This window comes from Helianthus annuus, chromosome 13 (genome assembly GCF_002127325.2).
Source record: "Helianthus annuus cultivar XRQ/B chromosome 13, HanXRQr2.0-SUNRISE, whole genome shotgun sequence".
NCBI lineage: Eukaryota > Viridiplantae > Streptophyta > Magnoliopsida > Asterales > Asteraceae > Helianthus > Helianthus annuus.
The window spans coordinates 140,382,373-140,407,549 of NC_035445.2; the positions used below are offsets into that span (position 1 = coordinate 140,382,373).

A 25,177-nucleotide genomic window follows, 5' to 3' on the forward strand; every position below is an offset into this window, starting at 1 on the left:
TTATACTTTGTCGTTTGTCGTTAATACGATAAATGAGTTGAAGTATTGCACTTGGTCATTCATTGGGAGAATTTGATCTCGTAAATTATCGTAACTGCTGTATTGATCATTAACCCGGTTTTGTGTGCATCATTTCCTAAATTAGGATTATTAGTCTCAATACAATCAAAGTAGATGCTAATTCTCAGAAGAATCTGAACCATAAAGCTTGTTAATTCAAATACTGCATGCTTATATTGTGAGTTATTCCTCTTTTGTAAATTCTTTTCTCACAATTTGTGAGTTATTCTTCTTTTATAAACTCTTTTCTCACAGTTTGTGAGTTGTTAACTGTTTACAATACTCCAAATTATTTTCAGAATTATAACTTACAGTGATTAAGTTTATGTGAATCACCAAATTACAGCCGGTATGTGGGGTATTGTATACATTACTTGATAATCTTCACCATTGGGGCACCCATTGGGTGATATGACCATAATCACAGACACCATTGGACGTATGGGCCAATGGGTCGAGTGGTAAAGTACTGTGGGTAGTTGGTTGATATCAGAAACATTGTAAAAGATCTTACCACTGTGAATTATAATAAATGTGTCATTTTTCAGTAACTAGAATAATTCACTCAGTATTTCCCGCTGACAAAATCTTTTTAAAACGCGTTTCAGGTAATTACAATAGATTGGAGTAAGGATTGGATCCGACACTGAAGGACTTCAAGAAGTGGCTTATTTTATTAATTAAATCAAATTAAGAAATATTGTTTTTATTAAAAGCTACCTTTGTAAAACATGGAATTTATTCCATCTTTTTAAATAAAATCCGGTGTTTCTAAACTCTGATATTTTTCCTAACTCACGGTCCTGATGAAATTTCCGCTGCAATGTTTTTCAAAATAATCACCGGTACCACTGGACTGCTCACGACACCGATTCCGGCTAGATGGGGTCGGGGGTCGTGACAAGTTTCATCTTCACGCTTTCTCTTTTCAGCTTCTTTGTTCCTTAGCGATCTTTGTCGGACCGCATCCAGAGTAAGGGACAAAGATATATCGGCTACAGATCGAAAGGTCGCTGGCCGGGAGGCCTTCACGCTTGCCTTTATTTACCGATGAAACGAGTGATTCTTTTTGGCTCGGGGGTTACCAGATATGGAACCAACCGGGACATCGTGTTGAAGCTCGTTAGGTAAGCTTGGCAGTCAAGGTTTGTCATCACCAATGACAGGAAGTTAGTCTCTATCTCTTCAACCTCATGTTGAGGGCAGTAATTCTCCTTGATGAGAGAAACGAATTCCTCCCATGTCATGCTGTATAGAACAGCCTTTCCCGAGGCCTGAACCAACGACCTCCACCAAGCCAGGGCCTCGCCCTTGAATGATTGAGACACAAACTTTACCACGTCTCTTTCTGCACAGCCGCTGATGTCCACCACGGTGTCCATCTCGTCAAGCCATGTCATACAATCGACCGCTCCTTTCTCCCCAGTGAAGTCCCGGGGTTTGCATGATACAAAGTACTTGTACGTGCAGCCTCTGGCGCGAGATGCGTCAGTATATACTCTTTCTTGACGGACACTGTTTTCATTGGACGAATGATTATCATCGTCCTTTTTAGGCTTGGACAGCGGTTTGCTGTGAGATTTTGTGTGGGTTTTCGGCTTTGAGTGTGGTTTGGATATAGTTCGGCTCCGAGATTTAGTATATTCCTCATATTGTCGATCCAGAGCTACCTTGACAGCGTTATCGACAAGAACTTTCAACTCTGCGCCCGTCAGATGAACTTGGGCGTTATCATATTCGTGTTCCTTCGAGTGGCTATTTTCTCCACTAGGATCAGCCATGGTAACTTGAATCTGTTAAAGAAGATAACGAAAATTTTATTTAGGAGTTTATTATGGAATTGTCTTTTATGGCAATTCATTAACCATGGTAACAGAGACCATATCTGGTTAATTTGTTACTCACTTTTATTTAGGATTTGAACATACTTATCCTAATTACAAATAATATTGTTATTGGCACAAAAGCCTAATCACGAGGACGTTTTTATAATATTAGCCGATATCATAGAGAATCAAGGTATGAAGGTTTGAACCGTAGTCCTTTTACCCTTTCTGACAGGGAGTCATAGACCACCACTGTCTTTTGTCTTATATGACAATCATTATGGCCCATAGGCACTACATCACTAATGGATGCTTAATAATTCGGCCCGTAGGCACTACATCACTAATGGATGTTTAATAAATGATCATCTTTATTGATGATTTAACCCATGATTTATTATATCATTAATTTGGGCTTTGGAATCCTTAGAAGGATTCTTATATAAGAATTGACGCGTGCGATTTTAACGAATCACATCTGCCATGAACGTTAACATGATTACAGAGGTTAACTGGAATTCTGAATCTTTTAATCAGGTCTTACCATCTTGTCCGGGTCTAAAAAGACACCTGGCTAGGTTTCACTCTTAAGATTCTTTACTTAGGCAGATTTAAATTTAAAAGGAATGATTTTGATTTATTTCATATACAGTAATAACAAAAATGAATTTCATAACATAACATTCCATAACTTCAAATATGATTACACGCTGCCCTAAACGGGACCTTTAATTAAATAAGTACCTACGCAGAGGTTTATAGAAAAACAAGTCCACGCAGGGACCAATACAAGATAGATGTCCGCACAGGGACTATAAAGATGAGTCCACGTAGGGACTGAAATACGATAAATGTCCACGCAGGGACTAAATTGAAAATACAATATTACATAAGGAGACTAATGGTCTCGTTTCATCCTTCCCTTCAGTAGGTTTGCAAGGCCTTTGAGAAATCCACGATTACTCTTGCGTTCTTGTTCGAAGTCTCGTTCCACACGGTTTAAACGGTGGAGTATTTCTTCTTGCTCCGGTGGAGAAAAACGTGGCTGCGGCGCCGGTTGCTGAACCGGAGGTCTAGAGGGTATTGGATACCCATGAGCTGAGTAATCTGCTCTCCAAGAGGTTCCATGGAGGGCATTATAATTAGCCGCTATCACATACGGATCGGCATCATAGTTATAGTTGTAGTGCGTATGAGTCGGCTGCTCAAACGGATTGTATGCCGTGGAAGCGCCGTACGCTGGTATCAGATTGTCATATCCGAATGGTGGCGGAGGTGGTGCAACTGGTGCAGAATTCACCTCTGCAGGGTGACCAGAAGGTTCCCCTAATTGTGGTTCTTCTTCAGGTACTGACGGAAAGTGACTAGCACTCGAGTGGCGAGGGGTGCTGAAATGAAATTCCCCTCCTCGGGTAGACATCCGTGCTCCTGATCTTCTACGCCTTGGCGGATCTGGAATTACTGGTTGAACCGGTGGCGGTGGCGGTGGCGTAACGGCCACAAACCGCGAATCCTCAGAAGGATCCTGTTGTTGCTGTTGATCATGAGGCGAGTAATGATGTGAAGGTGTAAAGTACTAATTACATTGGTCGAACCTCGCCTGGTAACTATCGGGACCTTGATAGGGCGTTCCATGGAAGGATGACCCATCCGAGATCTCGATTGGATGATTGGGAGTACCCCTTGCAGGCTCGACGGGGTCTGTATCCTCGTCCATATCCACTGCATTATCTTCAGAAAAGTGATCCTCTGGTCCTAGAGGGTTATACCCTATTGGCTCTTGGACATAATCCGCCGGGTTAAACTGTCCTATGAAGAAAGGTGATGGATCGCCGTATGAACGGTGCGAAGCAGATCGCTGTAGAGGTAAAAAGGATGGTTGAGGGTTATTGGGATTATTTTCCGAATCTGGTCCAAATGAATGGCGGTATGAGGGTGTTGAGCTATGCGAGGTAGAATGTCTCGCAGGTTCAAAAAGGTTTCTTCTTTGTCTCTGTGGTTCCTCACTTCTTGTACTGGAAGGAGCTCGCGTGTTCGAAGGTCCAGCTTCGTGATCATTGTGAGTAATGATCGTTCCTCTGCCTCTTCCTCCTCTTCCTCGTCTGATTGCAGGTGGCATATCTCCTGCTTTCAAAACTTTAAATAACAATAAACAATAAAAAGACAAACTGGAATAACAATTCGAATTTGTCCTATGTTCTTGTCTAGACTCAAGTATGTGCAATTGTGTAACTGAGATTAAACACAAAGGATAGTGTTTAATTCACTCAGTGTTGGCTCTGATACCAACCTGTCACACCCCGATTTCCACGTGTCTCACCGGTGGGCCCGGTGGGGGATTACCGTGACGTAGTTGCCAACAATATAGTCAAACCACACAATTTTATGAATGCACAGCGGAAGCAATAAGATAATATATTTCAACGTTAAGTGTAATATCAATGTATCACCATTGTTGAAATAATAATCCACAGGGGATCTAATAATAATAACAAAAGTATTGTTCAACATACTTCAGGCATCTTAAGCTTGCGAGACTTCTAGTGATGCTAAGGAGAAATCCCAGCCAATTACGCATAGTACCTGCATTTAGTCTTTTTGGGGAAAATACGTCAGTTTACACTGGTAAATACATTCAACTGACACTTTTGTAAAAATGTTTGATAAAATTGGTTTAAATGCTCAAGGCACAAACTCTTTATAACTTGGGATAATTTATAATCAAATCTTGTAAAGAATTACATGTTACTATGCGTTCGGTCGCCCGAGTCGTGTCGGGTTAAAGTTTAATAGACACACCACATAGTATAAAACCGTGGCGGGTAAACCAACGGCTACACTTTTATAGTCATAGACATAATGTCGGGTGTACGCCTACACCGGGATGTCAAGGTCGTGGCCATTCGTAAATGCTGCCAAGGATATCCAGGACATGGTCATTAAGCCCCCAAAGGCGTTAAGCCAACAAAACAAGTTTTTAAACGGGTCACATTGATAATACCCAACTACAAATGAGTTGGGGTCAATTGCCCGACCAAGCGGTATTTTAAATACCGTAACCCAAGCCCGTATAACGGAAAATAAGTTAAAAGTATTTACCTTTGCAAGTATAATTCCTTAAATTGAAATAAATTGCAGATAGCTTTTACTGGTCCCCTAATCTAGAACGAAGGTTTAAATTAACCTATTAGAATCCTAACGGGTCTTTAATTTAGCCGTAGCCTAGACCGGTCAGTTTCGAAGGATATTTACGGTTTAATCGCGTTAATGGCGAAATCCGTGAATGGAGTGTGATTTTGACCCAACAAGTTTGAAGACTTGTTTTATATGGGTATAATAATCATACTCTGGGTTTTGGGGTCAAAACAATATGGTTTGACCCGTTTCGGCTAATTTATGTAAACTAGTTACATAAGCCGAACCGTGCGCGCAAAAGGCGCAACGGGTAACCGTAAGAGTCCTACACTGTTTTCCTAAGTCAACATGCTTTAAAGAGGTTGTGGTATCAGTAGGATACCTTCCATAATGCCCGTAACGAGTTTAAGATGATATTATGCCCCGCCGGGGTATTTCGGTCTTTTTAAAGATTATAAAAGAGGTTTCTGAGTTCTACAGGAAATCTGAGTTTCCCGAACAGTTTATAAAGTCTAAAATACTTTATTTATTATTTAAAATCAGTGGCAACTGGAATCGGGTCAAAAGACCTTGTAGAACTCAACTTATGGCCGAAAAGGGTATATTCGGTATTTACCGAACCGTTGCCATAACTGCAGGTTATGAGCAGGTTAAAAATAATTAAAAATCTTTAAAAATCCCAAAATATTATTTTACATCAGTGAGTAAAAGATTTGGTGTCGAAATCCGGGTTTAGATAGGCGTTATGCTAATTGTGCTATTTAATTACTAAAGTTTCGCAATTTGCGCTATTTAGCATAACTCTTATTCTGGACCTCGGATTGACATGACATTTTAGGGACATGCTTAGAAATCAGTAACCAAGGTCATGATCCTTTCACGTGTCCGAAATTCTCGTTTTAATTTAAAAAGGGCGTTACGGTCAACTTTTAAACACTTAACGGAAATGTGTAAAAGACTCGGACAAACAACGAACCGGTCACAGAGGGTTATACCATCATGTAACCTGGTCCTAAGAGAGTCCTAAAGCATATCTAAATCAAACTTTAACGGGTCAGAACTGAAGTCAATGCAAAAGTCAAACTTTTGCGACTTTCGGCTCCGAACCGGGTCTAAACAGAAAATGGTCGGATCAAACAAGCTTAGACTAGTTTATAAACTTATTATCATGTTTTATGAGTGTTCAAACAGGTTACATATCTTCTACATTACAGATTATGCAAGAAATCGCAAAATGACATTTCTGTTGACTTTTTCTAAGCACGTTTGACTCGATATTTGATCTAGTTAGAGTGGGAATCAGAGGGTGCCCTTTTAGGGGTTTAATTCCCACATGATTACCATCATATAACTATAAAAATTCGACAAATCACTGGACCATTCGTGATTTATCGCAAAGTCAACCGTTAGTTACGACGGATTGACTTTTAGGCTAAAACCATGGAAAAACGAAACCACAAAGGGTTAGGCAACTTACAGAAGCTTGGTGCACGACTGAGAATGATAGAGGAAAGCTTGAGAGCTCCAAGAATGATCAGAAGGCAGGTTTTGAGGTGTGTTTCACTTATGCACAATGTATGGCCTTTTATAGTGAAAAACTTGGCATAGGATCATCACAACTCAACCTACAAAGCATCATGGATGTTCAGCAGGTGGCCCTGGGTGCTAGGGGGTATGTAGAGGGCGCCCATGCTTCAATTAATGCTCACAAGTTCGTTCACAAGCTAAATCATTTAATCTGTCCAAAGTTTCTGCATCTGGGACTTTCACGCGGCCCGCATGAGAGATCAGGCAACTTGTACGCGGGCCGCCTGAATCCTTAAGTCAGAACGCGTAACTGCAGGTGGCTCGCGGCCCGCATCAACTCATGCATAACCTTTACGCGGCCCGCATTAGACTAAATTTTCAAGATTTCTAAATCTTTTGTAATCATTAACCAAATCTTTAGTAATTAATAACCTAACCTTTCGGTTTTGAAGGGGTAACTTTGCGATTTGGCCCTCGATTATTTACCGTTAAGGGCCTCGTGACCTTTACTCGCATTATTAAGTCCCCGGTTAGTTTAATTACTATCCGAAAAGCCTTAGCTTTCATTGTTGACGCTTTTAACCCCTCTCGTACGAATTTGATCATAACTTTCTCGTTTTAAAACGGAACTTCGCGAAACTTATATAGTATATTCTAGTGAGTATATTTTACTGTTACAAAGCCTCGGGTTCGTCAAAGGGTCACTCAGAGGTATAATTAAACATGTTGACACAGTTAACCCCTGTAGCTTGTAATCTCTCACTTTCTTCCGCGTTTTGCTCCGTACGATCCATGATTTATTCGTTTGAAGGTACGAGCATCGTTTAGGGTTACTATACAGTATATTTACCCTTTGTTGACATTTATAACCCTCGAATTTACATACTTTCAAGGTTTGTCAACTTTAGTCAACTTTAGTCCTTAATTTAATATTTAACGCCACGTGTAAACTCAGGACACGTGTTAACACATTATTGGACACAAAATTTCGAGGTGTTACACATACCGTATCCCAAATAAATAAACAAGTTATCATAGAAGCAACTAGGCAAATAAATTCTGTTCCGACAACTCAGATTTAATTGTTACAAACCAAATGTTTAAAAAAATACTGCCCAGAGTCATTAAGACTCATCCGGACAAGATCTACAGACAACTAATGCCATAGATGCTTGATCGAACAACTCCAACGGCTCCATGGCTATAGTTTATTTGCTTCTAGAGACCCCTAGGTAGGCTACGACCTACAACTGCTAGATGGGCTCTAAAGCTTTATTATTGCCTCGTTTTCCTAGCAAGCTAACACCTTAAACACCTGTCACATACGTTAAAATAAAGTTAATACATAAAATGTAAAGGTGAGCACACAAGTTTAGTAATAGCATATAGAGTTTGAATAGTTTACGCATAACCAGGCACGTACACAGAGGAAAACGATGCATGTTAATTATCGACATGGGACCATCGATACCAACGACTGCGGGTTGACCGTCCGAGACGGTTCGCAATACATGATTACCACCGTAATCCATGCAAGTAATTGTCCTTAACAACCCCCGTGTGAACGGGTGCTGAGTCCAAACTATAGTACTATGTTGCTAAGGCAGGTAGATAGCACTCCACGTGTAAACATAATAAACAACATTCATTTAGTCACATAGCACATGCATTCGGTTAGCGTTCAAATAGTTTGTGTTTGATTGTGATTTGATAGGTAAAGTATGTAACACCCAAAAGTGCTAAAAGCAAAAAGGGATCGAGTATACTCACAGTGATTGATTGTGGATTGAAGGGAGCGCTGAGAGTAAGATTAGCCTGAATAGTTCGATAGCACAACGATAAGTAACGCGGAAAAGTAAACAAGTATGGATGGATCGAATGGGCTGGTCGATCGAACGGCAGGTTCGATCGGACGGCCCGTTCGATCGGCTGATACATCCGATTGGACAGTCCTGTTCGATCGGCCGGTTGGCTCGATCGGCTGGACCATTCGAGTGGATTGTTTCTTCCTCTGGTGTGTTTGTGTTTGAGGATTTGAACTTTTGAAGTTTTCGTTGCAGCATTTGAGAACACTGAAGTGTTCCTACCTTTCAAGTCGGTCGATCGAACGGTTCGTTCGGTCGGCTAGCTCACTCGATCGGCTAGCTCACTCGATCGGCTAAGAGCTTCAAGGTTAGTCCCCATCTGAATGTCACTCGATCGAACAGTCTGTTCGATCGGCTGGCATTCCCTACTACGAACGAGCTGTGAAAACGATTAAGTGTTGAAGCATAGTATCTCATGATCCGAACAGTAATGTTCACCAATCGAGTGCCATGTTCGATCGAACACTACTTCGTCAATACTATACCTCATAAGATTTTGAAAGTGTGGGACCATGTGCTAGCCGATCGGCTGGCCCGGTCGATCGGCTGGCATGTCCGATCGGCTGGGCTGTTCGAACAGCCTAGCCGTTCGGCCAGCATTTCTGACCTGGTCGGCCTTTCGTCTAACACTTGGCTGTTTGTTTATGTGTCATTCTTTCAAGGTATCTTGACATCGTGTTGAACTATGATAACCTTCGTTCCTACTTGTTCCCTTGGCTCGAACAGGAATCACCCAAGTCCGGCCGGTGAACGGTTCGGAATGTCGGTCTTAGAGTTTAACCCGAAATCGGTGAACCTTGTTCATAGAATCTGAGTCTTGAACCTTTTAACTATTTGAATGATTAGTTAGCCGGTGCAAGCCCCGTTTTCTATCGGTTTGAAAGCATTGTGTGTAAAAGAGTTGAAAGAAAGTTGGAATTCCTTCTTTCAATCCTTCACAACTTGTGGATGTTTAGATCTTTGATAGATCTTAACTTGTTTATGTGGAAATCGGTTAGATCTAAGCTAATCATAGTGGAATGAGGCCAAAACATGGTGTTCTTCTAGACACCATGATGACATCACCCAAGAACACTTAGATCTTGATGATTTCACGGTTAAAATCCAAGTTTTGAAAGATAGAAAGGTGTAGAATCAAGTAATGATAAAAAACGTACAAGAATTAGAGTGAAAACTTACCGGGATTGAGAGAAATCTGAGAAAAGGTGAAGAAGATAGCTGGTTCGGTCAAAGCTTTCCAAAAATGGAAAGTATGACAATGACAGCCCTATTTATAGGCTTCCAAAAGAGGAAAGTGGCAGCCGATCGGCTGGGAGCTCCGATCGAGTGGGCTGCTCGATCGGCTGGCAAGATGCTAGCCGATCGGCTGGCCTGTTCGATCAGGATGCTTCCTGTTCGATCCGCCACGCACTTCGAGTATTTTGCGACGATTTTCGACGTTTCGATTTCGATGGACGATGATACGGATACGATAGAGTTCCTAGTTAAATTACTTTTAATCCCAACCACTATATTTAACATACAATCTTCTATAAGTCACGTTTCGATGTCGGTTTCGATTGAGTTCGATTGCTTTTCGAGTTTCGATTCGATTTTCGATTGATTTGCTTGAATACCATACCAAACATAAAGTAAGCACGCACAAGTAACACTTAAGGCATACACACACGTATAATAATACCAAAATTCGCATAATTCGAGTCTCGAGTCCGATTGATTGTTATATAGGTTTGATTACTGATTGGTTATCTTTATCGTATTGTTACCTCCTATCATTCACAGTCGTAGATCGGTTCGCGTTAAAACACATTCGATTACTTCGGTTCTTGCTGATTACAACACTTACTCCACATAATACAACTAAAACACAAAATCGACTATCTACAGTCAAAGAAAGTCAAAGTTGACTTGGACTTTGACTTTGACTTTGACATTCGAAAACACGGGGTGTTACATCTTCCAAACGGCAACCTACTCTGTCTAGATCTAGTGCCGAAGCGGAATACCGTGGTGTTGCAAACGTCGTCTCAGAAATATGTTGCTCAGAAATTTGCTTCTCGAATTATACCATCCTCCTACTCATGCCACGCTTGTTTATTGTGATAATGTTAGTACAATTTACCTCACGGGCAATCCCGTTCAACACCAACGTACCAAGCATATCGAAATGGATATTCATTTCGTACGTGAAAAGGTGGCTAAGGGGCTGGTTCGAGTTCTCCATGTACCGTCTCGTTATCAGATAGCCGACATATTTACCAAGGGGTTACCCAAGATTCTCTTCGAAGACTTTCGCTCCAGTCTCAACATCCGTCACCCTCCCGTCTCGACTACGGGGGAGTATTAGAAGATATATAGAATATTTTGTATTTATTGTGAATATTGTGTTAAATATAGAATTTTCACACTAATGTAATCTATATATACTATTGTGATATGGAATAACAGAGACGAGGATTTTTCCCTACTTTCAAAATGAACATAAATAAACGAACACAATGTGGGTTCATGTTCGTTTATTTAATTAAATGAACAAATTTTTTTTTCCTGTTCATTCGTTTATTAAATAAACGAACATAAACGAACTTTCCGCCGAACAAGTTCACGAACAGTTCATGAAGGTTCGATTCGTTTACAGGCCTAACTATGATGTTGTTGTTCTCTATGTGAACATGTCATAGTCTATAACGTTTACGCAATATCTTATAATTTAATTTCTTTTAATGACAAAGCTTACATACTCCTAAATTACACCAAATAAATTCTTATATACTCCTTGCTTTGAATTGAATCCAAGACCTCTCATTAAAAGGCGAAGGCCTCTACCAAGCATTGTTGCATTGTTATAAAACTGGTGAAACCATGTGTTTAAACTTGTTGAAGAGTGTATGTTTCGCAGTTTGGAAGACGGAATCACTATCTACGAAACATAGATTGATTCTACTTCTTGACAGTGACGAACTTAGGAATATTCGGGTCATAGCGGGTAGGGTCATGTAAAAAAAGAAAATCAAACTAAAATTTATATAATTATCCAAAACACGTCAAACGTCATTACAAACATACTTAAAGTTGTGCTATACGGTTTTCATTTCATTTTTCAAACAATGTTTCAATTTCAATTTTCAAACCCTAGTTTTCAATCTAAATTCTAATCATGTAAACAAACAATGTTTTATTTTTAGCTCTAAATCACATAAAAAACACAAATCTTCAAACAATAACTTGGCGAGCAGGGTCAATGGCTTGGCTGGGCGATCACTATCAGAAGGATTTGAGTGGGGGTTTGGGTAGGAGCTGGTGTATCAAAAGCCGACATATATAATGAACAGTGATCTAGGTTATATTAGGGATTTTCACTTTTAACATCAACACGTGTATGCGTATTTCTATCTCCACCGCTTCTTCTGTGGTGGTTCAAAGCCCAGATTAGACAGACAGATAGAGAGAAAGAGAAAGCGAAGCGATAGAAGGGGAGTGATAGAGGGAGGAGCGACGGTGATGGAGGAACCGGCCGTCGTCTCCCGCCGGCCACCCTCTTCGTCTTCGGTTAGACCGGTGGTGGGTTGTGGTGGTTTAGACGAATGAAACGATGGTAGAAGGCGGTGGTCCATGTTGCCGGTCGGTAGGTGGTGGATGGTGGCGCCGCCGCCTCTGCCAGACGGTGGTTGTCCAGTTGCGAAGTTGCTGACGGCGGCTAGGGTTCAATTCCGACCAAGGTAAGCCTCCAGTTCCGATTGGGTGTGAGACTTGCCCATCGGTGACCTGTTGAACCGTGGGGTTGAATCATGCAAGTCTTGAACTCAATTCCTAGGTTTCAATTTCCGACCACTGTAGGTGTTCATTTCAACTAAATAAGCAGAATATTAATCAAGAACCTTTATCATTTTTCCATCATCAATCTCTTCAGGTTTGACCCAGAAACCATTTCAAGAAAGCCTATTTGTGATGAGCTCAAGAAAATAGAAGAATGATCCGAAACCTAAATTGTATAATCTGAGACTGTTTTTCTGCTGCACTTAAGTTACAAGGTAGATTTTTTTAATTCTTTATGTGATTTTTTTATATTGAGGAATACCTTATATTCATTTGTTATGCTTTGGGGGAGTTTATGTAAGCTAAAAGTTGAAGTATATTAAATAGTTGGTGCAACTGACATATCCAATAATTAATAAGGGGATATGAATATTTGTCATGATAATACTAAAAAGGATTAGTAATTAGTTAGCTGTATGTGACAACCTATGCTAATTTCAAACTAAACTTATTTCATAACTTGTAATGATCATCATATGGAATTTGGAGAGTTGATTCGGTGCAAGTATTTTTTATTATCATTTAATTTGAATTAGTTATTTAATTGCTTAATTTGGTTTATGTGTTTAATCACTTGTATCTTTACAGTTTAATTTGTTTTTAAAGTTTTATTTACAAGATATTTTGCATTATGTCAGGGTTGTTGGAGGTTATCGAAAGAGGTGACCGGAGGTGTGAGATAGTGGTGGCAGTGGTATGATGTGTTGTGGTGGCATGAGGCACGAGGTAGACGAACATGGTTGAGAACAAGCTATGAATAGTCAATAATGTTTGTAGAAAGTATCTCTGTGGGTTAGTAAGCAAAAATGATGCTACTTATGTGTTCAACATAGTGCCTATGTGAACAGGACATCGAACATGTCCTATCCTACTCTTAGTAGTAGATATGTGTGATCTTTTATTTTTAAGACATGTGATGTAGGTGGTTGACCTTTACACGCATGCTGAATTAAAAACAAAGCATGCTCTAGATGTTTAACACATATATCTTCGTTGAGAACACACACTTTTTCTAGGAATAACTTCTAATGCATTTTTTGTAGGTAGATGGGTGAATCAGCTGTGGTCTTGATTCGTTCACAAGGGCGATGCCTCCGCCACTTTCCTTCCTCCAGTGAGATGGAGGGAGAGATCTGAGTTTGCGTTCAGGCAGTTGGTTTGATGGCTCAGGAGGGGCTGTTTGGAGGGGTTTGACGGCGGCAAGAATGCAAGATGTTGTACACTAGACAAAGATGGGTGTTGCTAGGGAGACACTCGATAGTCTATCAAATGCCAGGTTCGATTTTGATATTTTCCGAATGATAAATTAGTAAAATTTGATTATTCTAGGTTTGGCTCAAATGCTTTTGTTGCTTTGATTTTACGAAAAGGGTATGTGTGTGATGTAGATGCTAAAGGTATGGAACAACGCTAAAGGTGCATATTGGAAGCCTTGTACAACTTGATCTTCAGGAGGTATGAAAGTATGAAACAATCCTTTTGTTCACACAAAAAACTTATATTTAAACTCTGGGTTATCAGATTTTTTGGATCTTTCCACGTGTGTAACAGGCTTACCAGAATTGAACTGGTACACATATGTTGAGGGAAATGGTGGCTTATATCAACAGAGGCATGGGTAACTCAAATGTAACACTTTCACATGATGGTTTCAATTTTTAACAAATTAAATACTTATTCTATGGAGAAACTAATAAAAAGTTACCATCCAAAAATCCATCACGTCACCGCGACTCCAAAAAGTTAACAGTGTCCTCTTCGTGGGTCAATTTCAAACAAATGGATACCAGCTTAGGGATGAGTTTGTAAGGGTAGAGAGGGTGGACATGGAAATGGCGAAATAGCTCGACTTGTTTGAGTTGGAGATGAAACGAACCAAATTGATTTTTTAATCGCGTCAAAGACTTGCTGTTTCGATTTTGAATGTAGCAAACAAGAAGATAAAGAGGATGCCTTCACCTGATTCTTGAACGATAGTCTTGGATAAATGTCTACAAGTAAAATAAGAAAATCATGTTTTTTTATTAGTTGAAATTCTTGCTTATATCTTAATGACAAACTTTGTTTCATATGTTGTTTTGTAGTTGGATGTTAGATGATAGTCATCAAGCGAATCAAACTGTAACGCCCTGCTTTTTCATACTTTCCATAATTAGAAAGCTCGCCTTGTAATGCTATTTTTGGAAATCTTGTATTATTGTAGTTGTCTTTTCGTTGTAAAATCTGAGACTTGGATCATAAATAAAATTCGTATTTCTTTAAATTCACCATCTACATATTCATACATGTTCATACGTTCGAATTCATTATATATCGAATCCTCATTTGTAATTCATATTTATACGATACTTATTCACGATGCATGTCCATGCTTGTCCTTAAATTGTTGATACCTAAAAACCCCTAATAATATGCTTATTTATACAACGATTAATCATCTAATATGTGAAATATACTTGTCACTTACAAACATGTTACATACTTGTACATTACACTTTTTACCTAGTTAAATCATGTTTTATTTCATAGTTACAAGTTAGGGGAAACATTGTTGCATATTATTACACAACTTAATTAACAAAATTACTCATTATAATGTTTTAAAAAATAAAAAAAATAAAGAAATATGGTAGCCCCAATTCAGCAAAATTCAGCCCCATATAGTTGGGTTTTGTGGGCTAGTTTCAAGGTGTAACCCCTTCTAAACACTTCTAAAGCCCAACCCATTGAAACCCTAATCCTTCCCCCTATAAATACCACTTATAACCAGCCTCCCTACCACTTTTGCAACACTAAAAACTCTCAAAACATCCTCCAAACCGTAGCTGAAAGCAAGGGTTCGAGCAGATTGACACCCCTTCACGAAAATGAGCATAACTCACTCAATTCTTATCCGATTCACTCGATTCTTTTTCCTACTACTTTGTATTGACCTTATCTACGTTTCCATGGGTTTTTCACAGTAAATAATCCCCTGGAACTCTGGCAAAAAGGCTCCAAAGTCCACTGATTGTTTTTGTTTTCATGAAATCCTTGTTATTTCTTACCAAACTTGAGTCTATCACATCTCAAACCTATGTCCTAATGCTTACAACACTTTAGTGGTTGGTTAGTCTTAAAAACAAGGTTGAGACACTTAAAAATCAGAGGATTAAACCTCATAAACTTGGTGTTTTGTTTAGGGTTTTTAACCCACAAGTCATGTCAAACTTTGTCTTTGATACATGAGTGATTATGGAACAACTTGGGTTGTCCAAACATACAATCCTCACATGATTTGATGATTTCTCTTAGTTAGTGTGTATATTTCTTATTCTTTATTGTATGTTCATGACCCTCCTTGGTTGTTTTTTTACATCAAGTGTAGTGGTGAACACATAGAGGTGCCTAAATGGAAGACTTGATCTTCCTACCTCCTACATGATTTCTATGACATTTAGAGGTACCAAAATGAAGATTTTAATCTTCTACCTCATGCTTGAACTATTGGACATATATTATATAACCTAAACATATTATTCGAATAATCGAATCTTTGATGATGAACTAGTGTTCATATGTCGGGGCACTAGATTACATCATCCTAGACTATGATAACTTGTCAAGATTCTAATGGAACCTTGTTCCATGAAAACATCTAAACTCCTTCGATTTTCCTAGTGTCAAGAACAAGCATCATATGTACTAAATGATTATTTTCCATGTTATTCTCATATCTTGTTTTTATGTTGTTTTAAACACTGAATCTCGACTCTAAACATACTTGAACTTTAACCCTTATACATTCGGACCCTAAATCTCTACTCGTCAACAATTGGATAATCGGAAAGCATATGCAAGCCTTGTGAGTATACTTGACCCCTTTTTCGTTTACCACTTTTTGGGGTGTAACATGTTATTTATAAACTTACACACAAACTTTATCATAATACATAAACATTCCTATTACACGCATGCTTATTTGATTACTTGATACTTTAAACTTGGGTGATACTTATGTGTTGAACTTATCATTAACTTCGTACGAGCCTAACCGTGACATATGTAGCGCTATAGGATTAACGACCCGCCCGTAAACTTGTGGTTATGTCATGAGCATCTTCCGTTTCATTATTGGTTTGATATGTTAGACACATGCCAAATTTATTGTTTATCTTGAATCGAATGCTTGCTATGAGGAATTGTTTAAAACTTATCTTTTGTTATGTATGTATCAAACTTGTATACTCGCCTTTGCTTTTGCATTGAATTGTATTTTAAACATGTTACAGGTTGATGATGACGATGCTATGAAAAGAAGTAGCGTTGATGCCTAGATACACATATAGACGTTTAGGTTTAATATGTTGTACCAATTTTGCTTATGTTGTTATGTACTTCTTTGAACTTGTTGTATTTGAATTTCTTGTAATGTTGACAATTTACTTTATGAAATGAAATCGGTTTATTAAATATTGTCACAAATAGCGTTATGATGTCTCTAGCAATCTTCACACTTCGTCTCATCCCGATGTTTCCGCCATTGGTTGGGGTGTGACACAAACTCATTACGTGTCTAATATTAATCATGTATTTCTATTATGATTTGTTGATTATTAGCCAAAATTTGGGATATGTGATGAATCTTTTTTTTTTTTTGCTATTTTATAACTGTAGGTAATTGAAGAAAAGGTAAACATATTATGGTTTTGTGAATTTGTGGTATTACAACTTGAAAACATATCAATGTATGGCGCAAGAATCTCGGAAGGTAAACCTGGGGGTTTTGTTCTTAAAAATTAATACATATTTATGTGCGAGATGATTTTTGGACTAAATGTTAAAAGACTTATGGTTACTGTTTGTGATTGTGAAGCGTTTCTTGCAAATACAAGTGCAAATGCTTAACGCTACATAATAATGAGGGGAATTACTTGCGCACATGCAGCAGGGGAAACAACCTCAGACTAATTTGCCAAAGAGAGCTGCTCATGGGGCGAAAGATGCGATGGCAAAACCGCTTCCGCATAAGCGTAGCGTTTGTCTAAGCAACTCAGGTAATGGCGATCAACTCAATTAGTAATCAGGTAAAGTATCGTTTAATACTCTGTTTGTACCAAGTACAGAGGATGTCAATATTGCATTGCGAGGGCCTTATGTTGCTGGAGATGCGCTGGTTACAGGGTTGCCGGCGGTAACATCGTGGAACCACTGTTGTGAGAACATGTTAAAAATCCAAATCAGCGATGATGGTTTTGAAAAGATGAATCAATTTTGTTGTCTACAAAACCCATGTGGGATTTGTGGAGTTTGTCTGCTCAAAGTATGGGGGTTTTAGTTGAATCTGATTTAGTTTTGATTAACCTAACAAAGGTATATCTGTAATTATACTTCTTTGTTTGAATAAAGTTACTTGAATTTGTACTAATTATATAATAAATCCTGTAATTTTTACTTTGATTAAGTGGTGAAACAAGAGTTAGGGTCTACGTTTAGTCTTTGCAAGAAGTGAAACAGTTAAAAGAAGAGTTGCAAGATGATGTCAGTCGAAAACACCAATGTCTTTCGCGCAACGCGCGTCATTGAAAAACACTACTTAAGTTTAAAAAGATGTTGGGTTGGGCTAAGATAAGGGCTTGGACTTGAACATGTTTAGTGGGAAATTGGACAATGGATTGTGCTAATTTGTAATTTATATAAATCAAGTTAATTAATTAAATAGTATTAATTTTTTAATAAATTTATAATATATTTTTTTCTTAAGGGTCGGTTTCAAAAGTTTTAAGGGGTTCGTTGCAGTTGAGAATTTCAGCTATAACTAAACATTATCTTTTTCAGAGGGTGCGCCCACCACCCTCACACCCATGCTTATTGATTTTAGACAAAATGACAGTGCACGTCCTTTAGGTTTACCTAAAAGTACAATGCATGTCCTTAACGTTTAAAAGTTGCACTGCAAATCCTTTACCTTTAAATTTGTTGCATTGCAAGTCCTTTATGGCTAACGGTGTTAACTTTTACCGTTAAATCCCCCATGTGCCTCCCACGTGAGGGGTATATCCGTCCATTCCCTTCATTCTTCCCCTTTAAAACCCAGTCTTCAACATTTCACTACATCCCCTTCCTCTCTGTTTTAACCCTAACTCCAATATTCAGAGAATCGGTGCCACCCTTCCTCACCTGAAGAAAATAATGGAGAGATTGCATTCCGGCCAACAAAACAAACCACCTTCCCTCTCAGGTTAAATCGCCGGCAACCGGAGCCGGTATTCTGGCGTCGGACCTCCTGCCATTTCCAAAACAATCTGGAGAACACCCTCCTTTATGTTATTCACAGCCCACACCCACCTCAGGAATTAGCAGAGTCAGAGAGTGAAGCAAAGAGAAGCAGAGAGAAGCTGAAGAAAGAACACGGTGGAGCCGGCATCAAGCTCCGGCAAGGTACGACGATGGCGGAAGAACCAGAGAAAGAAAGAGAACCGGCGGAGCCGGAGCCATCTCCGACGATAGCGGTACTTCAGGCGATGGGGCCTGTAATTCCTCCTGACGAGTCACCGACGGTGGTACAAATCGGATCTCGGCAAAATAAATCGGCAGGTGTGACGGCGACAACATGCATTCTTTCAGTTCATAACTTCATAGGTTCGGGTATACTCACCTCTGATTTCTCGAGTTCTCCGTGACTTTTGATTGGTGAAATTATGTACATATGCTTGGTGATAAATTGCTGATATGTTTGTTGGAATTGTTGACTAATCAATTTAGGGACCTTGTATGTATGCCGTGACTGTAAAAGTTGATCTGGTGATTTGTTATGTAAATGGTTTGAGTTCTATTATAAAGGGCTGCGTTCCTCGAGTTTAGTAGGAATGATTGTATGATTGTGTACAAATAAAACGTTATTAAAGATTCATATCTGTTAATGATAATCTTGGAATGAACTGTTTTAATCTTGGGTTTTAAAGGGGAAGAATGAAGGGAATGGACGGATATACCCCTCACGTGGGAGGCACGTGGGGGATTTAATGGTAAAAGTTAACACCGTTAGCCATAAAGGACTTGCAATGCAACAAATCTAAAGGTAAAGGATTTGCAGTGCAACTTTTAAACGTTAAGGACGTACACTGTACTTTTAGGTAAACCTAAAGGACGTGCACTCTCATTTTGTCTTGATTTTATCACATACAATACATCAAAGTATTAACACCTTGTTGAAAAACCCAAGTAACTTGACATATATGTTACTTTCATCAATTATCCAAAAAAAATTACTAATAGAGTAGAGCCAGAGACTGATTCGATATAGAACTCAATTAATGGGCTGTTTGTTTCAGCTCTTAACGGGCTCTTAATGGTTCGAACCTCTTACTGGTTCATCACTTAATGATTCAGACTGTTTGTTTCGCGAGCAGATGTCTGAATGGTTCAGACATTTGCCTATGAATGGTTAAGCATTATACTGAGTCTGAATGGTTAAGACCTCTTATCTGAATTGGTCTGACATTTGCCTTTACATGGTTAAGCATTATACTTTTTTCTTAATGGTTTAGACCTTTTACTGATTAAACACTTTGGTAGCGTTCGTTTCATGGAATGGAATGGAATTAGGAAGTTTTTCTTTGTAAAATTGATCTTGGTTGGGGGAGGGAGGAATTTAAATCCTTCACTCTAATGAAATTTGTGACTATTTCAACATTCCTTAGAAATCCTTCACTCTAATGAAGGAATGGAATGGAATGTTGAAATAGTCACAAATTTCATTGATTAAAGAAATTCATTGGATTTCAAATTCCTCCCTCCCCCAACCAAGATCAATTTTACAAAGAAAAGCTTTCCAAATCCATTCCATTCCATGAAACGAACGCTACCTTTATGATTTAGACCTCTTACTGGTTCAACATTTACTCATTCAGAACCTGCCAAACAACCGCTAAACTTTATTCACTCGAGCTGCTTATTGTGTGTCCATCCATACGCTACCTCTCGTATCCTGAAGAATTGTCGAGTTATAGAACACATTTCTAATTTATTATAAAAAACTAAATCATCATTAGGGAAGGGGGGTGGTCACTAGTGACCATTTTTCCATCACTCACAATATCCAATCATGTTCCGCCATATCAGCAACCATTTTTCCATCACTCACAACCTTTTTTAGTGGGGGTGGTCATCACTCACCACCACACCCAACAATTTCCCCTCAGCCAACAATTACACTCACAAATAAAACTATCACGGCGTTATAAAAATAACGAAAATCGATTTCGTTGAAAATATCACTCGTGAAACTTTGTTGTGGGGGTGGAAAAAGTTCAATATAACGCGTTATATATTCCTATCACTCGTTATAAACCATCCCCCCCCCCCCCTTATTACGTTATCATTATATAAATTTAGAAGATACATACAATTAGAATAGAAAGTTTTTGTATTTCCAAACATACAATCTTTATGTTCTTTTACCAAATTTGGATGTGTCCTAAACTTTAAATCTATTATAACATAAACAATATAACTCCAGGGTTCAAATTACAATAACCAAAACCTAAAACATTCAACTATTTAACCAACGCTTACATTATATGACAAAAGCAACACCACTAAAACAATGCCACGTAGGACAAAACACCCCACACTATTCAACTATTTAAGCGCCTCTATTCGTCCCTGTTCATGCAAGTATTTATTTTCTCTCAAAATTCAAAACCCCTTCTTAATCACATAGATATGGGTCGCTCCGGCAATATTATTCTAGCAATCATCTTGATCATCGGTATGTTTTTCATATTATTACATGTTTATGATGCTACTGTTTTTTTAATTATTTATCGACAAAAGAAAAGACCATGCATCTTAATTATATAATATATGTACTAATGAATGTTATTGTGTTACTTACAGGTTGTTGTGTATTTGCAACTTCGATCGCTAAAGAAGAATCCAGCAAGTTAGGAACTGTTATTGGGATTGATCTTGGGACTACGTATTCGTGTGTTGGTGTTTATAAGAACGGACACGTTGAAATCATAGCCAATGATCAAGGAAACCGTATCACTCCATCGTGGGTGGCTTTCACGGACAACGAGAGGGTGATCGGTGAGGCCGCCAAGAATCAGGCGGCTGTAAACCCCGAAAGGACCGTCTTTGATGTCAAGAGACTTATTGGGAGAAAGTATGAACTTAGTTACAGTTTTCTTGTGTTTAAACAGTAAATATTGAAATTATGTTGTTTTACATTGTATCTTTGTTTTGATAGGTTTGAGGATAAAGAAGTCCAAAAGGATATGAAACTGGTTCCCTACAAAATAGTGAACAAAGATGGGAAGCCTTTTATCCAAGTTAAACACAAGGAAGGGGAAACCAAGGTTTTCAGTCCCGAAGAGATTAGCGCGATGGTTCTTACAAAAATGAAGGAGACAGCTGAAGCATTCCTTGGAAAGAAAGTTAAGGACGCTGTTGTTACAGTTCCTGGTAAGTAGATTTGTGGGTTTGAGTTTAGTCTAAACGGTTCATGTCAGTTTCAAGTCAAACCCGTGAACACATTTAGCTAAACGGCGAAACGTGTCGTGCCAGTGTCAACCCGGGCGGGTTAGCGGGTTAACCGTTTATGTCATTTATATATTTTCCTAGTTTTTTAATTAAATATTTTTTTATTTGAGTTTTTTTTTTTTTTTTTTTTTTTTTTTTTTTTTTTTGCTAAAATTTGAAGATTTGTATGTAAACTGTCGTAGTTTAAACAGATTTGCTTCAACAAAATACATTAAAATGTAAGTTTATTATTTTTAAAATATGTACAATTTTTTTTGGGGATTAAACGGGTGGCATACGTGTCAAACTCTCAAACAAACGTGTTATATTTGGGTTCGACCCGCCAACCCGTGGCAACAACACGTTTGGAACATAGTTTTCAACAGAATTAAGTTGTGTAATGGTTTGATTCTCCTTGCAGCATACTTCAATGATGCCCAAAGGCAGGCTACCAAGGATGCTGGAAAGATTGCTGGTTTAAATGTCGTTAGAATCATTAACGAGCCAACGGCTGCTGCTATCGCATACGGTCTGAACAAGAAAGGGGTCGAGAAGAACGTTCTTGTATTCGACCTTGGTGGAGGAACATTCGACGTGAGCATCTTGACACTAGACAATGGTGTTTTTGAAGTTCTTGCCACACACGGAGACACCCATCTTGGAGGCGAGGACTTCGACCAAAGGATCATGGAATACTTCATCAAACTCATCAACAAAAAGTACGGAAAAGACATCAGCAATGACAACAGAGCGCTCGGGAAGCTAAGAAGGGAAGCCGAACGGGCCAAGAGAGCGTTGAGCAGCCAGCACCAGGTTCGGGTTGAGATTGAGTCACTTTTCGACGGTGTAGATTTCTCTGAGCCATTGACAAGAGCCCGATTCGAGGAGCTTAACAACGACTTGTTTAGAAAGACAATGGGGCCCGTGAAGAAGGCCATGGAGGATGCGGGTTTGGAGAAACACGAGATTGATGAGATTGTTCTTGTTGGTGGGAGTACCAGGATTCCAAAGGTTCAACAACTTCTTAGAGACTACTTTGATGGAAAGGAACCAAACAAGGGTGTGAACCCTGATGAAGCGGTTGCTTTTGGTGCTGCTGTTCAAGGAGGCATTTTGAGTGGAGAGGGTGGTGATGAAACTGAAGGTAATTCATTATTCTAATCATACATGCCTTGTACAAAAGGTCTACAACGGGTCGGGTCGGGTTGGTGCCAAAAGGGTACATTTTATGGGTCTAAAACGGGTCAGATCGGGTTGGTGCCAAAGTGTATATTTTTATTTTTATGGGTCTAAAACGGGTCAGACCGGGTTGGTGCCAAAGTTTATATTTTTATTTTATGGGTCTAAATGGGTCGGGTCGGTGTCAAGGTGTATATATTTATGTGCCTAAGTGGGTCGAGTTGGTGTCAAAGTGTATATTTTTATGGGTCTAAATGGGTCGGGTCTGGTTGGTGTCAAAGTTGTATATTTGGGTCTTAGTGGGTCGGGTCTAGTTGGTGTCAAAGTGTATATTTATATGGGTCTAAATAGGTTGGGTCTGATTGGTGTCAAAAGGGTAGATTTTTATGGGTCTAGAACAGTCCGGGTCAGGTTGATGTCAAAGTGTATATTTTTATGGGTCTAACGGGTCGGGTCGTGTTGGTATCAAATTTTTTTGAGTTGTGTTGGTGTCAAAGTGTACATATTTACGCGTCATAATCGGGTGAGGTTGGTTTGATAATTGATACAAAATTAATCTGTTGACAAATCAATGCTAATGCTGCTAATGTGTTCACGAGTAGAAATCGTTCTTTTGGATGTGGCTCCGCTTACCCTCGGCATTGAAACCGTTGGAGGGGTGATGACGAAATTGATCCCAAGAAACACCGTTATCCCGACCAGAAAATCTCAAGTATTTACCACCTATAAGGATCAGCAAACTGCTGTCTCCATCAAGGTATTGGGCTCATTTTTAACCCCTTTATTTGTTTATTTTTCTTAAAAAAATTATTATTAAAAGTTAATCAGGTAAGTGAAAATCTGATATAAATCCATAGCAAAAATATCTTTGAGAAACTATGTAACAAACTCTATACAAAATGACCATAACTAGTAGTATTATCATACATGTAATGTAATATCAACTAACTGTCTAATAATTATTATTATTCTTTTTTTATAACAGGTTTATGAAGGTGAAAGAAGTCTCACAAAGGATTGCAGGCTTCTTGGAACATTTGATCTCTCCGGAATCCCTCCAGCACCAAGGTTTGTATTTCGTGTTAACGTTATCGAAATCGCATTTGTGCTTTCGCGGGGCTAAAACTTTCTTATGCTAACACAGGGGCACCCCACAAATCGAAGTCACATTCGAGGTAGACGCCAACGGTATCCTAAACGTGAAGGCAGAAGACAAGGTGGCTGGCAAATCCAAAAAGATCACAATCACCAACGAGAAGGGTCGGTTGAGTCAAGAAGAGATAGAGCGTATGGTTCACGAAGCCGAAGAGTTTGCTGAAGAAGATAAAAAGGTGAAAGAAAAGATTGAAGCGCGTAACGCGCTTGAAAGTTATGTCTACAACATGAAAAGCCAAGTTAATGATAAAGATAAGTTAGCCGAAAAGCTCGAGTCGGATGAAAAGGAGAGAATTGAAAGCGCAACGAAAGAAGCACTTGAATGGCTTGATGATAATCAGTCGGCTGAGAAAGAGGAGTATGATGAGAAGCTGAAAGAAGTTGAAGCGGTTTGTAATCCGATCGTAACGGCTGTTTATCAGAGGTCGGGTGGGGCCGGTGAAGCGGAAGATGTTGATGATGAACTGTAGAGAAGAAGATAGATTGTTTAGTATAATATTGGGATATTATATTAGTAGATGAATTAATTAGGTATTTCTGAAATTAGTTACAGCAATTTAATTTGTTTCTTGTCTGAATATTTATTTCCATTACATTGAAGATCAACATCTGTCAACTAAATTAGACAAAATATGGAACTACTTTATCTTTTGGTGTTAAACGGCAATGATAACAAAATACGAAGCTGGAATAAACTAAGATATGAAGCCAGAAGTAAGTAGTAAACAGATCAGTAATAAAATTCTGGTACGAAAAAAAAATTGAAACTTGATCCAACCATACAGTTCGGTTTGCTGGTTCAAATAAACTCAACCAGACTGGCTATGTAGCTGGTTCCGGTTCTGAAAACAGTGAGAATGAGAAATGATGATATGAAATAGGCAATTAATTAAATACATGTGCCGCATATGCCTCTTGGTCCAGAAGCATGAAGGCTGTTTTTGTTAGATTTATTAAACTAAGTTATGTTTATGTTTTTATGTTCTATTCGGATATATAATTAGAAACACTTATTAAGTTAGTTAATGATATACTTATGTAATAATCAGTGAATAAGCGGGAAAGCCTTTCAAATAACTGTCAAGAACAGTTACCCGCCAATTCCTG

The 25,177-nt window shown here is 38.8% G+C and overlaps 1 protein-coding gene across 1 annotated transcript; it reads left to right on the plus strand.

Annotated features, from left to right (window-relative positions):
* Positions 1-20,915: 20,915 nt before the first annotated feature.
* LOC110901836 (luminal-binding protein 5) lies at positions 20,916-24,670 on the plus strand. Its single transcript, XM_022148608.2, has 7 exons — positions 20,916-20,981; positions 21,110-21,380; positions 21,465-21,679; positions 22,158-22,880; positions 23,518-23,672; positions 23,901-23,983; positions 24,060-24,670. The coding sequence occupies exons 1-7, from the start codon at positions 20,936-20,938 to the stop codon at positions 24,538-24,540; spliced, it is 1,974 nt and encodes a 657-aa protein (XP_022004300.2). The 5' UTR covers positions 20,916-20,935; the 3' UTR covers positions 24,541-24,670.
* Positions 24,671-25,177: the final 507 nt, after the last annotated feature.